Below are 17,517 nucleotides of genomic sequence, written 5' to 3'. Positions count from 1 at the left end.
AGTGAACTCCCTCCCTGTGGAAAGCAGCTCAAACACTTCTTCCTGCTGCGATAATCTCTATTAAGCCATCTGCACAGTCATCTCCCTACAGTTCTGCGGAAGTCACTGCCATTGAATACAGTATATAACTTCTTACTGTACAAATCTATTATACTTGCCTTCAGTCGAGTGTAATAGATCAGCATGGTAGCACCTGAGGCTGATACTGCCCTTAGACACCTGTGCTAAGATTAGTATCAAGCTAGGGTTAATACAATTAAATGAGGTAAGATTTCAAGGGAAAGAAAAATATTGGGAAAGGACAACTTTCCTGATCATTCTGTGCAACAAACCATCTTGTAATGTTACAGGTGTATTTTTGTTTTCATCAAAAAAATAAATAAACAAACAGTGGCCCCTTCGCAGGAACACAAGGTCCGGAGAGGCCCCCCTTCAATTTGATTTTGATACTCCTGTTCTATAGGAATACCTAATGCTTTATAAGTGCCATAGGCATGCTATTAGCAATGCGTAACAGGTAACACTCCAGTAAAAACATTGCAAGAGGCCTCCACAGAGAGTGGCCACCAAGGTCACTGAAAATTATCTCAGAATAAATCTTTATTAGTCAGTTAATTAATCAATCAGCTTCATATTGAGGAAAGTGGTAATGTGGGTCATTTCAAACTCTTGGGGGACAAGCAACAACTTTGCTGCACTATGCACTTCAAATTAACTTTATTTCAACATGTGAAACAGTGTGTGGTTTAATAGACACGCGGCATAATTGAAATATCTGCATGAAGATAAGAAGTGAACAATGCAGCGTAAGCATAAACGGTCTTTGAGTTTATATATTGCATTGATTTTCCATCACTTCCCACATACTGAAAGAACAATAAATCAGCCATTTAAATTGTACTGGCTGTCCAGCAGGGTGGCGTGTGCCGACCACTGCTTGGCTAACCACTGTGACAAAGCCCCTGCAGTGCAATTCAAAAAGAAAACTTAGCAGGGGACAATCAAGGACAGAGAAGTTTAATTGAGGTCTCAGGAATCTCTGCTGGAGCTGAACAAAAACCCAACTGTTTCATGGCCGCTTAATCTTTTCAATCAAAGCTGTGTAAAGGGCCAGGATCAACACTCAGTGCTCTGTTATGCAATGGCCTTTATCATCACCCTTTCACACCCTCAGAGCCAACACATATTATGGTTAGAAAAGCCGTCAGCAGTCCACTTGGGTGGTGAACATGATAATCAATCAGCAGCATGCCAAATCACGGTCAATTGATCTTCTGAAGAGCTTTCACAACTTTGTATGAAGAAAAAGGCTGTCATGCCATGTTCATAGCTGATAGTGCTGATGTGTCAATGTCAAAGACCTGACTTGATCAAATATGAGCTAGGGCCTTATTATCAGAGAGTAATTAGTCTGTCTCTTTGTGAATTCTGCAGTATGGTCTTCCAAAAAAATGAGAGGTTGATGTGCATTCAATAATAAAACTAAATATACAGGAGATGGCTGGGAGCTCAGGCTAATTTAAAATATTACACATATAGCCCAATTTCCCTATAGGCTCAATGTCAATGTCAATGTCAGTTTATTTGACTGACAATTGACAGGAAAATGGGCCTAAGGTGTAGTGCTAAAAACAAAGAATTCAATAATGCCCTCCAAGTATTTGGCAAAAAAAAAACCTCAGTCTCAAGTAACAGGTTAAAACTCGACCAGTTGGCGTTATTATCAGAATTACAAATAGTGTTGAGACTCAAAAATTAACGTTAGCAGGTGTCAAGCCTAATGTTCCCCCCTCTTTTCCTCATTCTTCTTCACTGTCATAGTGCTGCTGGTAAAGGTCTGCTCATCTGTACAGGGACAGATGTTCTCAGGCCTAAAAATAACCCACAATCTGTTGTCCACTGCGAACAAAGCACCCCAAGTGCTGCAGACCATCCGTCTGGGGGAAACCGGCCAAAACTGATTCACACATAAAATCGAACAATGTCGTGTCCAGCCGAATGGGCCGCCAACAAATCAGGCCAATGTCATGCAGGTCTGTTAAAAACCTGGCTGCCAATCAAATGAGGAGGTGTAAAGGTTTTTTTTTCTTGAGCATTTGCCTACATTTCAATCTGTACTACCTACCTCTAAAGTTTTGTGACATGCATCTTTACATAGCTGTGACTTCAAAACCCCACATAGTGAATGCAATACTAAACAGCCATCTGTTGCAGCAGGTAAACATACGCAGGTTAGGTCAAGATGATGTCTAGTCAAAGCAAAAAAATGTCCTAACTTAGAGAGACAGTGTTCAATGTAGGGCACATAAAAAGGAGTCTCTGTCCATCAACACAAGAACAGGCTCTGTTTGAATCTCTCTCACTGTCTCTTTGTCTCTCTCTGCACAAATCACCCACACAGGGATTAAAGCTCTTTAGAGCAACACCATAATCAGGCTGCTCTTTAATCTCTTGTCATCTTCTAAACTCTAAAAATGTTATGGCAGTAGTGATGTCTCTAGCACCACTCCCAGTGATTCCCTTGGTCATAAGCTGGTTCCCAAACTAAAACATTTGCAATACATATAAATATTTGTATATGTGGGTAGGTCACAACAGATGAAAACATTTACCTGGGAATTGGGGATCATTAAAGTGTTTGAGACCTGACAATGGAGTTAAGACCCTTCTGCTTTTAGTACACTTATTTCTTCTTTATTGTGTCGGCAGTTTAGCTTTAACAATAACGACCCTGTTTAACATTCACGGTCAAAACCAATAAAAGTTTGAAACTAGGATGTCCTTTCAAATTTATCGTCAGAAGTCAGTGTTCTATTTTTACAATCAAGGTGATGACAAGACCCACTTTAATTCTGTGTACACTTGCTGTTGCTTTGATATCTGTGTTTGTTTGCACTGGTGCCAGTGATATAGAATACCTTATCATCTAATAATACATAAATTATCCTGTGAGTCATTTGGGTGGTCAGGCTGGGATAATTAGAATGACTTTTCTTAACACACAGTGGTGAGATCCTCAGAGGTCAGATTTATACTGTAGACCACTTTCAGCAAGCACTTTTGGGGCTGGTTATCCTGAATGAACCATCTGATATTTTATGAGTTGCTGAAATGAACTCTCAATTCAACAATGTAAAAGTAGGGCACCTTAACACCTTGCAGCTCAGATCATAAAGCAACCCTGCGAATACAAAGAAGACATGGGAGATACTGGGTGGGGTAAATTCTGATGGTTCTCTCCACAGGGTGGAAAACAGCTGATGAGAGGTACTTAATTATTTAGCCTCATCATTCAGAGTCAGTCTAGGCAGTATCTCCAGGCGTAGGCCTCTGTGACCCAAAGTGGAAAAAAGATTCCACCCACTGCAAAGTATGCTAACAGGACTTAATGTTTTATCACAGCTCGATATTAAAGCAAAGGTCAAACAGAATTTTAAAAATAAAAAAAGGAGATTTCCTAGATAAAATATAAAAGGTTATCCGTAAAAGCCATTATATCTATTATCTGTTACATCTGGTCAATTATTAAAAAACAAAGAAAAACAACTGACTGGTCATGATGAAGCTAGAAAAACTGCAAGTGTAAACAAACTGACCGGAGATTACAAATAAGCAATATTTAAATTTGCTTATTCAGTAAAGAGGAGGAAAAAAAAGTTAATTTATCTGCAAATTATTTGAGGTCTGCTCATTCTATTAAAATGTAAGCAAGGACGGGAGGCAAAGAGGGTGCCAAGGGGAGGGAGGTTTAGAAATTATACAGCAGACGATCAGCACATCTATCACTGTCGACGTGCAAAGTTAAAGCTCGAATGGAAATCACAGAGTTTGGCTCGCTTAAGTCCTCAAGGACACAAAAAGCTTTCTGTGTGTTTCAAAGGTTGAGCATCGGGGGAGTGAAAACAGAGCTCAGAGGACAAAAAATGTTGTTGAGCTGTATCTGACAGTATAGAGGCAGGAGTTTGGACATTACACCTCGTTCTTACAGAGGATGAAACACACAAAGAATGTACAAAGATGTATTTTCATTCTATGTGTTGTAGAACACATAAATGTGAACAAATCAGTGTCATCGTACTGTCCATCAGGAGGAGACGGATAACAGTTGTGTCTTGGCACCAGGCAGTTGGGAAACAGAGGCAGAGACATGCTGTTGGGACAAGGAATCAGCACTTACCAGAAACACCCTGTAAGCATCTTTCCTAGTGACTGAGCCCCAGCACGGGTCTGTATCATTGTATTTCACACTTCCAGCGCTGCAGGAGTGGTTCCCACTAGACAAGGACATATAACACAACCCTGTCAGATGTCTCTGTGAAATACTCAGACTACCAAACACTCTCTCCAATCTATTGTATGTAGAGATTATGATAAATCATTTGAATAGTGTATCTTTTAAAAGCTTTGGCTCTGTGACACAACAAACTTTAAAATCTTATGGTTCTGCCCAAACCACTCTGCAGTTTATGGCTTAAGGTGAAGCAAACTGCTTTTGAAGTCTGTTAGATCTCATTCTAGAAGGTTAGTGATGTTTGGACACAGTAGAGAAGAATTGAATATAATAGGGTGGGTTTGTCATAACAACAATTAGAAAAAGAGGACAGAGTTTGAGTGACCTGTATTTCAGTTTATATCACAATTGTATGTTATGAATCAAATCAAGCTGAAACTCAAACAAGAATCAACATTTGTACATTAATAATCCCTGTGAAGTTTTGAACGGTGTACAAAATGTTGATTAGCATCAGTGGACTGCTTAACACATAATTAGTGTGCGGCGTCTTTCGGAGTCTGGCTCAGTGAAGATCCTGCAGTATTTTTGAACTCACTCTGAGGTGTTTGATGACAGATACAAACTTATGGTAATAAAAACAAATAATGGTAATAAATCAAAGAGATTTTACATAAGTGCTAACATTGTCTTTATTTTACTGTCAGCCATGGGTGTAGATGAAAATCCTTAAATGATTTTTTCAGACTTTTTCCCCACTGGAGACAAAAGCTAGTTAAGTTGTTTTTTTTCTGTTATTTACATTCTTTAAACTTTTTCGAAACTATTCACAACATCAATGTCAAAAATCATCTCTCTAATACATCTAGGCACTAAAGGGCTGAGTCCATAACTATATGAAAAAGCTTATTTTCACCCAGTCAGGCAGACAGACTTGTAATAAAAACCTGACTGGAAGTGAGTCAACACAACTCAGTTGCCAGGAGCACCAGTAAGAGGTGAGCAGGCCTAAAGGCCTTTGTCAGCAGAGCTTTATTGTCTAAATCTTGGGTTCAGAGGGTCAACAAAATACGATCAAAGTGTGTGTGTGTGTGTGTGGAAGCAGAGGAGCCAAAACTGAAAGTGGTAAATGTTCCTAATGCTGCCCAAGGATAGTGCATGTAAAACCCATAAATATATATTTCACAATAATATTAAAAATAATAGAAATAAATATATCAAAGAAAATATCTCACCAAGCAACTTCCATCAGTGATATAGGCACAGCTGCTGCGTAGATGGCCAGGTCTCCATACAGATATACTATGATGCAGATGTAGAACATATTGACGCCAACTGCAAGACAAAAAAGAAAAGATGAAGGTTTTTCTATGTAAAGAAAATCAGATGATTTGTAGAGTAACATGAGATCAATAGGTGACAAGAAAACACATTTTTCATTTTTAGAAGCCGTCTAAACACGTCATCATGAAATATAGCTGATAGACCATGTGTGTCCAACTTCACCACCATCTCTATTAAAATGTACTCTCATCTACACCTCCGCTTATTACATCCCTCCATCCCTTTTCTGGGACAGCCTCCTGTGCAGCATCTTAGTGGTTCAATGCAAACTATATTAATGGCATTAATTAAAAAGCTAATCATGCTATGAAGGAAATTCTCCTTGACAGCCTTTACTCTCCACAGCAACAAGCTCTTAACCATCTGCCCTCCTCTCTTTATCCACACACCAGAGTGGCAGACCAAGCCAAGGCTGAGGCACATCAACACAGTGCACCACACATCCATCATCGTCTTGAATTCTCAGAAGGGGGTCCAACCGTCCAACCAGACCTCTCAGTTAATTCATTACTACCAAGGAAATTAGAGCATGGAGTCCATTAAAAAGAAATAGAAGCTGACACATTTACATCTACACTGATTCTTTTAAGAATTAAGTGCTAAGAGTGCCTGTCGAGCTGTTAAATTAAGCTTTGATGGAGGTTGCAAATAGGAAGGTGGCAGCATAATAAACAACTAAGTGGTTGACTTACAAGAAAATGACTTGAACAACAGTCAAAATCCAGGAATAGACTTCCCTCTTTGTTGCATGATCATGTACAAGACAGTGTAATCATCTGATATGCAGTTAAGACTAGCAGGATGCTGTCAGTTAATAAATGCGAAAACTCTGCATGACCACAGTGATGCAGACATTTACAGGACTGTAACTAATATTTGCCAATTAGTCAGAGCCACAGGGGAAAATGCTGCAAAACGTGGGAGCTCAGTATTTCATATAGCTATGAAAAGCATCACAATCCATCAATACATTGCCTCTGACTGACAGCAGACATGCCTGTGAGGAGCTGCAAAAAGGGTGAGACCATTAAGTTCACAACAAGAAACAAAAAGCAGCAAAGTCTTAACAGTACAGACAGGTCGATGCTTTTAGGGATGTAACAGTATAAATCATAAAAGGACAGTATTTTATTTTTTAATTATTTGTTGTGTGTTTTATCACAGTTACTATTCAGAATGAGCTGCTGTCACCCTGTCATCAAGTAAACCATTAACAATACGACTCGAAAAACAGAGTGAGAAACGGCTGACAGTCTACTTTTGTCAACACACAACTCAGTGTGGAGAAACTTTTGACATAATCTATAAATCAAATCATTATTGTAGCTTATTTTGTCGTGGAAGAGAGGAAAAAATGTCAACCCGTAAATTCCAGAGTGCAAAAGATGGCAATTATTAGTTTTTTCCACAAGTATTGTACAGCTTCACGTGGCCATCTATCCATCCGTCTTTATTATAGGATAAAGGATAGTTATCTCAATATATCAGATGGGACTGGGACACAGGCAGTTGTAAAAGATGCAGATGCAGGGGAGTTTCAGCGGGGCAAAAACACCATCACAAAGTGATGTGAAAAACTTCTTTCTATTAATGCACTTAAGCTTTAATTTGTAAGGAAGCGGAGCTGGACTCTGGCAGAAGTGAATACCGGTAAGTTCTTAGTCACAACAGAAAAAGCCTCACTTGATCTCAATTTTTAAACAAATCAAGCCTTCATGGAGCAAATCTCCTTCCACAAACCAAACTTGTAATATTGATCTGTTGGGATGTTAGCTGTTATAACATACCCCTTAAATTAAAGTGCATCTCCCCTTATCTTCCCAGCAGTTTAAGCACTTTTGATTCCTAGTCTGCCGTGTTCGCAATGCACAAGTTTGACATTTAAGTAAAAGTCACTGAAGTATTAAAAATGGATGTGGACATGTTTGGCTCTCATTAAAGACAGGAGCCTGTATTAGAGTGGGTTAAATTAGTATTCATCCCCAGTCCTCGCTGTGTCAGGGGAAGGACGGCTCACGTGAGAGAAACAATCCTGCCGTTTGCATAGCTGCCATGTTCACCACCACATTATAACACAAAGGTAAGAAAAGCTGAGACAAGCTCTCTAAGTCTCCCTCTTTGTGACTTTAGCCAAAGTCGTCTTCTAATCAACTTTCAAATCATCAATGTGAAGGTTATAGCAACACCTTTCCATAGTGGTGCAGATAAACCAGCCCCCATCAACATTCCTGTCAGAGGCTGCAGGTCAGACTGATACGATATCCATGGCCTTATTCCAAGCCTGCTGCCACTGCCACGTCAATTTCAGCCCAGGAGGAAGTCCAATGCCCTCTAAGAGTGCCTCTTCAACAGCAGGAGAGATGCCTTTTAATTGCCTGCAAAGGTGCAGGATAGAAAGACCTGAAGAAGTGCCATCACAACTACATCTCTTAGAAGGAGCTGGTGTTAAAAACACGAAGAAACACTTGAGTATGCTCATCTGTCTAGAAAGCAGTTTGCCCTCAGGAAATATTATTCTTCCCCACTTGAAAAAAAAGAGAACTGCAGAAACAAATGTCTGCCTCTTCATACACATAATCTCTTACTATTCTGTTTTTTGTCCTGCAGTTGGTTTGGATTAAGTTGTTACTTTTTAAAAACTGCACAGCTGATATGTTGTAAGAGAACAGACATTTATGTTTTCAGGCTTGTTGGTGGATTTTAAACACTCAGAGCTGGACAAGCCTTTAGCTGACAGTATGTCACACTCCGACTGTGTGTGCTGGGTTATTGCTTATGTTTCTGTCTGAGTTTGTGTTTTGTATGCTTTTATGGAATTAACATAAAATTAATAGTCGGGCATTTTCTGTTTCTGACAAGAAAGTGAAAAAAAGCTTGAAAATCTTAATGCAAAGAACCCACAGATTGAGAGGAGCGCTAAAACTGCAGAGCTGAGGAGTACTGCAGAGCGGCTTTATTTGTAGCAGTCCTCAGGGTGTTTTTGCATAAATTATAATTAACCTGAGCAAATGGAGGTCACGTGAAGTTAAATGGCCACCTGAACAGGTCTGTTGAAATTAGTGTTCTTCAATCCACTGTGAGCTTGCAACTTTACTCACACTAATTAAGGTAGCCATTAAGTCCAAGAACGGAAACCTGACACTGAATAAAGCCTACTCTGTATCTGAATGAACTGTAAATTGAAGTCATTTAATTTAATTCATTTTATTTAATATCAAATACTAACACATAGGAAAGATAGATACATGATTTGATATATTTAAAGAACTGCTATTGTACATCTTGTATGAGTAACATTATGTTATTAATTTATTTTTGTGCATTAGATCCATTTAAAAAAAACGGCATCAGGACTTAAAAATGTCACCTTGACTTGTTACTTTTCATTTGTAATCCCAATGGAAGCTCACATACAGGCACAGCATTGATGGAGAACTAAACCGGTCAGTGCTGTCAGGACAGACAAAGGAACTGCATTTCCCCTTTCCTCGTTCAGCATGTGCTGGGACTCATGCCTGTCTAATTCATTTCTGATTAGAGTCACTGGGCATCTTTCCCACCACATGGGGAGAGAGCGAAGAGAGGAGAAAACTAATTTCCTTATTACCAATCGATATGCCTCCACGTGTCCCACCTGCACAATCTGCTTCGTGGTGGGAAAGGTCATCAGTAAAGATTTTTTTTTTCGCACTCTGAAGCACCTTTAACAGGCAGGACAGTGAAGTGAGTGACAAGAGACTGAATAGATGAGGGCACACTGCAGCTTTAACAGCATGAGCTGCACGACGGCATGCATGAGCACGTTCACACGAGTGGGTGTGAACATGAGCTGGCAGGATGTGTCTTACACTGTATGGGCATGTGTGCCAAGTGCTCCATCTACTGTTGAAAAACTGAAGGACACAACATGTCAATGCAGATGATGTGGTCAGAGCTTTGACCTTTTGATGTTCCTTTATTCCTAATACAACAAGGGAGCTGCAGATTGTTGAGTCACTCAAATCTGGTCAACAAAAGCCAGTTGGCTTAATGTAAGCAGACAAATGGAGGGTGGCGACGAGGAGATGCGAACGCAGCAATATAAGGACATAGCCAGGACAATGTACTGATATAAATGAGGAATGTAAACCTGCAATGCTTTCTTTGTCTCCAGTTCAAGGTGATTCTTCTTTCAATTTACCATCATGACTTAGCAGTGGGTTCATTAGCTGCCAAATCATTCAGTATTTGCCACAAGTACATGTGACACCCACACACAAAGCCAGCAGGGAGATTAACAGCCTTGATGGGGTCTCAAACAGGTAATTACAACCAAAGGCAATTTATCCATATATAATTATATCCAATTAAACCACCAGCAGCCTTTTAATTTAAATGTAAGCTCTGAATATTAAATGTGTAAAAAAACTGCAGCTAAATTATCCCACACAACCTTCAGTACTCCTCCATAAATGTTACACATGGCTAATGATGGTGGTGTCTGCAGTTAATTGAATAATGAGAGAACAAAAGCTTGAGGCAAAAGGAACATTACCTTTGTTAAAGAACATGGAAGCCATTTGACCCATCTCAACCCGCTCCACAATGTCAAAATGATCAACGTGACCTGATCTTTCTGTGAAGACACAATGAGGCATTCTATAGTGAATAAAATACAAATGTATTAAAAATAAAATGGGTTCAAAACTTGTTTCATAAATTCAATGTTCATAGTTGTCATTTAAGCATTTTAAGCTGTCACAAGTGTTCCTGCAAACTTTATGTAATTATATGTGTAAAAATGTGGCCTCAAAAACAAAGAAAACAAAAAACATTTGTTTTTATTTGTTCTAATCCTTACAATGTCAATAAACCTCTCGTCTTTGAGGATGAAATGCACGTAACATTATGTTGTTATTGCACAGTAAATCCCCATAAAAAGCCTGGGTCCATAGGTCATCAAAGCTTGTGACGTTTGTTTTCCTCATTTCCCCCTGCTACAGAATAAGCATTTGCCATATACACAGAGCAATACTCACGAACAGACAAGATCGGCTTCGTCTCAGGCTCTGAACGACCCCGACCCACGACATCATCATCATCGTCTGAATACTCCGAGGTGGAATTGCTGTCATCAACCTGTGGAGGATGATATGTGTGTGAAGCGGCGGTTTAGATTCTTGCTCTTACAATTTCTCAACATAAACAGCAGTCAGTTTACAAGCTATTAACACAGTGTTTATGTTCTCTGTGTGTGACGCAGGTAAGAGCAACATCTGGATATTACAAGCAACAGCTGGGAAGCACACACAATTCACACCAGTCACATGTGTGCACCATCGCTTTTTATTAATTTGAGAAACTTTCCACAGATTAATGTCAATAACAGTCAGCTTTGTGGATAAATAAGTGAGGAGATGAGTAGTGACAGAAGGTCTGTGGCTCTGTGTCAAACTACAAGCAAGCAGAAAATAGAATCAACCTATAATAAAATATTGTGCTGCTGAGGATGAGTCAAAAGACTATTAAGTGATAGACAATTAAGAGATTAAGACACAAGGATACAGACTGTGAAACCTCCCTGTGGCCATTTCATTTAACTGAATGCAAGTTATTAAAGGAGGTGATGCAACCAGGACTGAAATCACATCATTGATTCTTACTTCAAAAATAATTAGATTTATTGCCCTCAGATGTCTGAGAGAAGTCAATCAAACCAAAGAACATTTGACTGAAGTCCGTAACATTTAATGTAACAGCCAATTAAACATTGTAACAACACATGCTAGTGTTCATTTCCATTTTTAAATGTATAAATACTTTCTGTTGCTAAAATGTATCTGAAGGTTTCTGTGAAATAGGATTTCATAAACAGCCTAGAGGGAAAATGGAAAATATGTTCAACTGATGCAATTTCAATTAATTAATGTCAAGTTTTTTTTTTTCGTATGACTTAAGGGTAATATGTAAATGGTTTGGAAATCAGTTATTATCTATCTAAATATGCACTAATTAGCATGTTTCTCAGACTACATTCCAGTGTTTGTTTTAATCCAGTCACACTCCTACAATTCCAGCAGAGGGCAGTCACTTCTAACCAGCTTAATTTACATCAGGACTGCTTTATGGTTATTTGACATGTTTGACAGTTAGCCAGACTTCAGTAACATTACAGATCTACATCTTACTCCAGAAACGTGGAGAGAAAAATAGCCAATGTCATGTCATGTCAATGTGTTTCCCACATAAAGGTTCTTAAAACTATTTAAATGGCAGGCAATGCTGACTGTCTTTTCAGTCATGTTCTAGTTTTAAACTAATAAACTCATTAGGGACCTTTACTGATGATGCACCAATTTCAAAAAAGGCCTGTAATGCTGTAAACAGGTCTCACTCAAGCAGAGAGAAATAAGAGTTCAGCAGCAAAGATTTTCAGTTTTATACGCTCTTGTTTTCCATTACGTGGGAGCAGAATGCTGAGGAGTACTGGAGCCATGAATCAGAGCCGAACGTTTGAGACTCTGTTACAGCCGGGCTATTGTCCTCAGACTCATAACTCCTCAAGTGGAAATGCACAGGCATTAAGCAAGATGGCTTCTGCACCAAGGGAGAAACAAAAAAGCAAAAGTGGAGCCATTTGGGGAGCACAAAACCTTTTTCCTAGTCAAAGTAAAAATGATTTAAGACTTGGTTGTTTCCCTTGACAATCAGTATAGTTCTACACTTACAGCTTCATCCAAATTGGGTTTTGTGTAGACAGGTGGCAAGAGGTATATTTCACTGGGGTTAGGATTGTGCAATAAAATCAGAATGGTCTTCTAAATAAAAAAAATACAGCTTCTCATTAAAAGAGAAAATTATTTTCAGGCTTTAAATGTTACTTGACCTACAATAAAGACATTTTCAGATGGAGATTAAAAAAACTATTCTTGTTTCTCTATAATTGGGTTCAAAAATGTCCCACATCTTGACACATTTTATTTGTAATGTGGAAGGTTATAAAAGTTTGGTTTGTGAGAAGATGAAGCAGCAAAGTCTGTTAGAACAGATCTTTCTGAAATTCTTTGAATAGTCTGTACTCAGTTTTACAAAAGGCAGGATAGATTAGAGAGAATGACGCAAGATTGATTATTTGCTGCAGTGTAACTATTCTCACTGCAGCTATAAAGCTATTTACACTCAGGGAGGGCCCTCACACCTCATTGTAGTTGGCGGTGCAGTCGAGAGGTTTTCATCACAGGCCCACAGCTCAGAACACATCATCAGTCAGCCATAGATCATGTTTTTTCCACTTAAATACAAGTGTACAAAAATACAAATTCCTCAAATCTACTTAAAAAACAGTGTGTCTTTCTTGTCTCTAGTGGTAAAAGGATTTAGCTTAATTTGCAGTCACTTGGTCACATGACATGGAAGCTATTGAAAGAATTAAAACTAATACAAATATTTTATAAAAACATCTAGAAAACGTTTGGTGGCTTTTTGCAGGGCCTTCAAATCAGCAGTTCTTTCAGCATAAATAAAAGAATCAGAAAGTGTTATTATTATTTTTCTGATTCTTTTATTCTTCAAACTGTATTTATTGCTAGGCCCTAGTGAAGTTATTAGTTATTGCCTACTCATTAGTAAAGCTGTGCTTCCTACTAAGTAATGACTCAAAGCCAAAAAAAGAGTTCTGTGCAGGCCGGCAGGCTCCTAAGTGAACAGGTAGTTTGTCATGATCTGTCCTTTAAATGGATCTACACTGAGTTGGGGGTGTTTCACAGGTTTATCACTGTCAAATAAGATGAAAATTTATGTTAAGTACCTCCTTAACATTCTTGGACATGTCCAAATGAGACCTGTAAGCACATTAACCTGAGCTAACGACTGCAAATATATTCCTGTGCTACATTAATACTAACATTAGTTCCACTATTTGGCCCACGGAGTATATAAAAAGTGTTTGGCCCAATGTTTTATTAGACAAACACCCTCTGACATTGAGAAACATTAACTACTTTAATATCTGATTTGTCTGACACGTCCATACTGCTGGCCCAAAACCCTTTTAAGATGTATTTACATATAGAGTAAAACTGCTGCTTCGTAGAATTTATTATCTCACCTCTTCCTGCTCTCTTCTCTTCCAGCGCAGCTGAGCATTGGCTGCCGCCATCGCCTCTATCACAAATGTGGTTGTCATGTAGCTGCCAGGGGAAGAGCGGTAAAGGATAAGATCTTTTTGTTGTTCCAACTGCTGATTCTTGGGCAAAAAATTGCTGATATACTTACACTACCTAACAATACATTTAAAAAATTACTTGTTGAACCATACCTGTATCTTGTGCTGTTTTGAATTATTAAGTTTGTAGCATAAAGCTTGTGCTGTACTAATAATGGAAATGAGCAGAAACACAACAGGCAAACAAGTATATCCTTATTTACACCGTCTTGTTTTAGATTCCAGACGAGGGATGCAGATCAATCCATTTAAAATTGATGCTGTGCCTCAAAACTCACCTCATGAATCCTAAAAAGGAGATCAGCGCTAAGCTAACCACCCAGCCGGCAGTAGCAAAAGCTCTGGGCATCGTCAGAGCTCCTGTACCCACAATCAGATTGAACATATACACAAGCCCCACCTGTAAAGAAGAATAATGCAAGTTAAAGCCATAGAAAAAAAAAATCTAACACGAACCTGCTTATGTTTACCTGTTTAGTTATTTTATTTTGTACTTATTTTGTACTTCAAAGCTTTTAATTTTGTTTGTGTGCTGACCTGGTTTCTTGATACAGCACCCAATCATTTCACCTAAATGATTTACTTAATGTAGTTAAGTGCAAAGTCTCAGGCACAACACCGTGGCTGATCAAGCTCAAGAATCAACCTTTGTTAAAGAGGTTAATCAGGCAGCAGCGGTCACCCTATCAGCTACCATGTAGCTGAGTGCTTTAATGATTCAAAGCTTCCTGAAAAAAACATCTGGCCAGCAAGACTGAATCTCTGTGGTTAAGTCATGCTGAAGTAAGCAATGTCAGGGGCTTACTCAATGAGATATGAAAACTGAGCGCATGGCATAAAAAGGCCTGGAGTGTAAAGATGTGTAAGCATTTAAGCTTCCTCTATTTTCACTTCACTTTTACGTGCCGTCTCAATCTTCTAGATTGATTCTAGGTCAAAGTTAAAGCATTTGCAAGTAGAGAAATTTACTATAACTCCAGGTGAACTGTGCATAGTCAGTACATGACATTTTACATAATACTCTTCAGATACACAATCAGAGCTTAAGGAATCAACCTGTACTGAGGATGATACTCACAAATGGAGAGTAGGGTTCCCCGGTGTCTGTAATTCCACCCGCCATGGTCGGTGACTTTAGTTCTCACCTGAAGAGAAAATAGCAGAGACAGGTAGTTGAAGGCAAGCTACAAATTACCATGATGTTAAATGAAGTACAGTATTCCCAAATACCCCTAAAATGTAAACATAAATGTTGATTCTGTGACTTTCATGCGTGGACAAAGAACCTCATTCTCATACCATTCATAATGACATTTGTAAACTTTAAATATGACCCACGAACATCAATGCAAACGGTCTGTCTGTATTTTATTTTTATAGAAGTACTACTACTGTTGTCTGTAAACTATAATTCCTTTGCTAGCAACGCAACTGTCAGTCACAGGGTAGGCAGATATTAGCTACGGTACAACCTTTACGATAAACACTGATAAAACCCTCTGGTAACTCTGTAGCTGTATTCAGAGGTGTCATTATAGAAAACAAAAGTAAACAACACCTACCTGTTTTCTTCCCGATGCTAACTCAGCTGCTAGGCTAGCAGGATGCTCCAAGCTATCAGCTGGATCAAGCCCTTGCTAGCTAGCTGATTGAACGCGCTCTTACTCCACCTAACCAACATGGGCTGTTTTGTTGTTAAATAGCTGGACGTGTATCACTGAAAAAAAGCAAAACATAAACACGTCCCCGTGGGCTAACAAGGCTCTAACACTTAGCTAACTTAGGCAGTAAACTAACCTACATGCGCCCGCATAATACATATAAACTAACGCTAACTTCCGGTACCCACTTTCACAGTAAAACCACCTTTCTTGTGGGTACGTGGCGATGGGTCAGATTACATTAAATACAAGCTTTTATTGTGAAGACCAAAGCCTGTTAGTTTATCCGGTCAGTTGTTGGAGCAGACAAACGTGCAGTGCTCTCCGATTGTTTAATTTTATGCCAACACAGGTAACACCATGTTCAGTGTTCTCTGTACAACCTCCAGGCTATTTACATTATGTTCTGGATTAGTTTCGCGCCGCCTCTCCGTACTGCCAGGGATTCCAAAACGACCGACCTCTCTCAGCATGTCCTGTCATATGACACTGGCTACATGTCATATGACATGCCTGATGTTATGGTGTATATGTATTTTTGTAAAGATCATATTTAGACCACGAAACGCACCTTTAAATTGTAAGCTGTGAGGAGAACAGAGAAAGAGTGAAACAAAAGTAAAATAATGAATTACTTACTTTTCTGTTTAATGTAAAACTGAAAAATTATTTTTCCCCTAATAACAAACCTTTTTTATTTTTTAGCAAATTATTCCTTATAGAAACCTGCCATATTTATACTGTGATTTAAAATATATGCAGTGTTAGGGAGTAACTGATAACTAGAATAGAAAATATGAGCAACTGTATTCCATTACAGTCGAAAGAGATGGTAATTAGAATACAGTTACATTGTTGGAATCAATTGATTAAACAACAATAGGTTCACGTGTTTATTCAATATGCTGGATAAAACAAGTCACATTGAGGCAGAAATAACCCTCAGGCACGCTGTAGAGGCCACAGTCACTTTTTGGTAAAATGTAGTTTATGAGGTGTATTGACCCTTTAAAGGTGTGTACAGGTACTGATTGGGCTGGTTGTAGGATAATATGCTACATATCACAAATAAGAATGACTTTAAGTAATTCTGCAGCAGAGATAACCACTCAGGCACCCTGTAGATTGTTGTTTCATTGTAGGACTATAAACTACTGCCTAAATTATATTCCTCAATCAAGCAGTAGGCCTACAGGATGGACTGGGTTTGGCTTTTAACTAAGAAGGTGCTGCTGCCTCTTGTGGCCTCCATGATAAACCTCTAATGAGGTTTATCATGAGAGGTTTATCATGACCACCTGTGCTTTCTCCAGTTCCAGGTGTCAGTATAAAATCACATCTCCACATCACATCACATCCCTCCTCATTCTGTTGTCAGTCTTGTTGCACACTGTCTCTTCTATAACAGCACCAACAACAGACCAACTCATCATAGGTGAATGGGTCTTACATACTCGCCTGCTCATCTAACCCAAACCTGTTTCCATGTTATCATCTACACACAGAGCTGTGTCATCACTGTGTACCACAGTCAATGTTTTCATCACAGCAACACATTGTCAGAGTCACACTGTAACGACCCAGTGTGACTGATAAACAGATCCACCTGTCAGCAAAGTAAACGTCCTCAGAAACATCACATTTTACAGCTGAAAGGAGTGCTTATAACTCATGAAACATGACAAAAATTCTTAGAAAGCCGCCACACAAACACACTGTTCAGACACATCATTTGATGTTTAAATACAAAACATCCGCTCATTTTTGTTCCTTTTAAAAAATATATATTTACACACATATATATATATATATTATATTTTAAATGTGAAAAAAGATATGTGCATCATCTTAGAAACCGCTGTGTTGCAGTGCAGTTATTCATGCATGTTTGTGTGGCTCTTTGTCTTGTGTAACTGTGTTACACAGGCAGAGCACGCAGACCGAAAATAAATATTTAGTTTTACATCAAAGCTGTGACATGAAAAGAATTTTACAGCCACAATGCCAAAAAATAAGTTCAAAAATTTAACTCTAAGAACATATATTATTAATATATATGTTTTATTAATCCATCCCCT

General features: G+C 38.7%; 1 protein-coding gene across 3 annotated transcripts in view; it reads right to left on the bottom strand.

Annotated features, from left to right (window-relative positions):
- Positions 1–15,608, bottom strand: part of tmem104 (transmembrane protein 104) — a 49,157-nt gene extending 33,549 nt beyond the window's left edge. For all 3 annotated transcript variants that reach the window (XR_003671115.1, XR_003671114.1, XM_028412615.1), the window contains exons 1-8: positions 15,341–15,608; positions 14,857–14,923; positions 14,057–14,178; positions 13,662–13,743; positions 10,594–10,693; positions 10,110–10,190; positions 5,467–5,566; positions 4,178–4,274 (exon numbers count right to left, since the gene is read on the bottom strand). Coding sequence is in view for 1 of the 3 variants with exons in the window: in XM_028412615.1 (XP_028268416.1) it covers positions 4,178–4,274; positions 5,467–5,566; positions 10,110–10,190; positions 10,594–10,693; positions 13,662–13,743; positions 14,057–14,178; positions 14,857–14,901 (627 nt within the window). In the remaining 2 variants the exon portion in view is untranslated. The remainder of the gene's footprint in view (positions 1–4,177; positions 4,275–5,466; positions 5,567–10,109; positions 10,191–10,593; positions 10,694–13,661; positions 13,744–14,056; positions 14,179–14,856; positions 14,924–15,340) is intronic.
- Between the last annotated feature and the right edge of the window lie 1,909 nt (positions 15,609–17,517).

Source organism: Parambassis ranga, chromosome 8 (genome assembly GCF_900634625.1).
Source record: "Parambassis ranga chromosome 8, fParRan2.1, whole genome shotgun sequence".
Classification (NCBI taxonomy): domain Eukaryota; kingdom Metazoa; phylum Chordata; class Actinopteri; family Ambassidae; genus Parambassis; species Parambassis ranga.
This window is presented reverse-complemented; position numbering and strand designations above follow the sequence as displayed.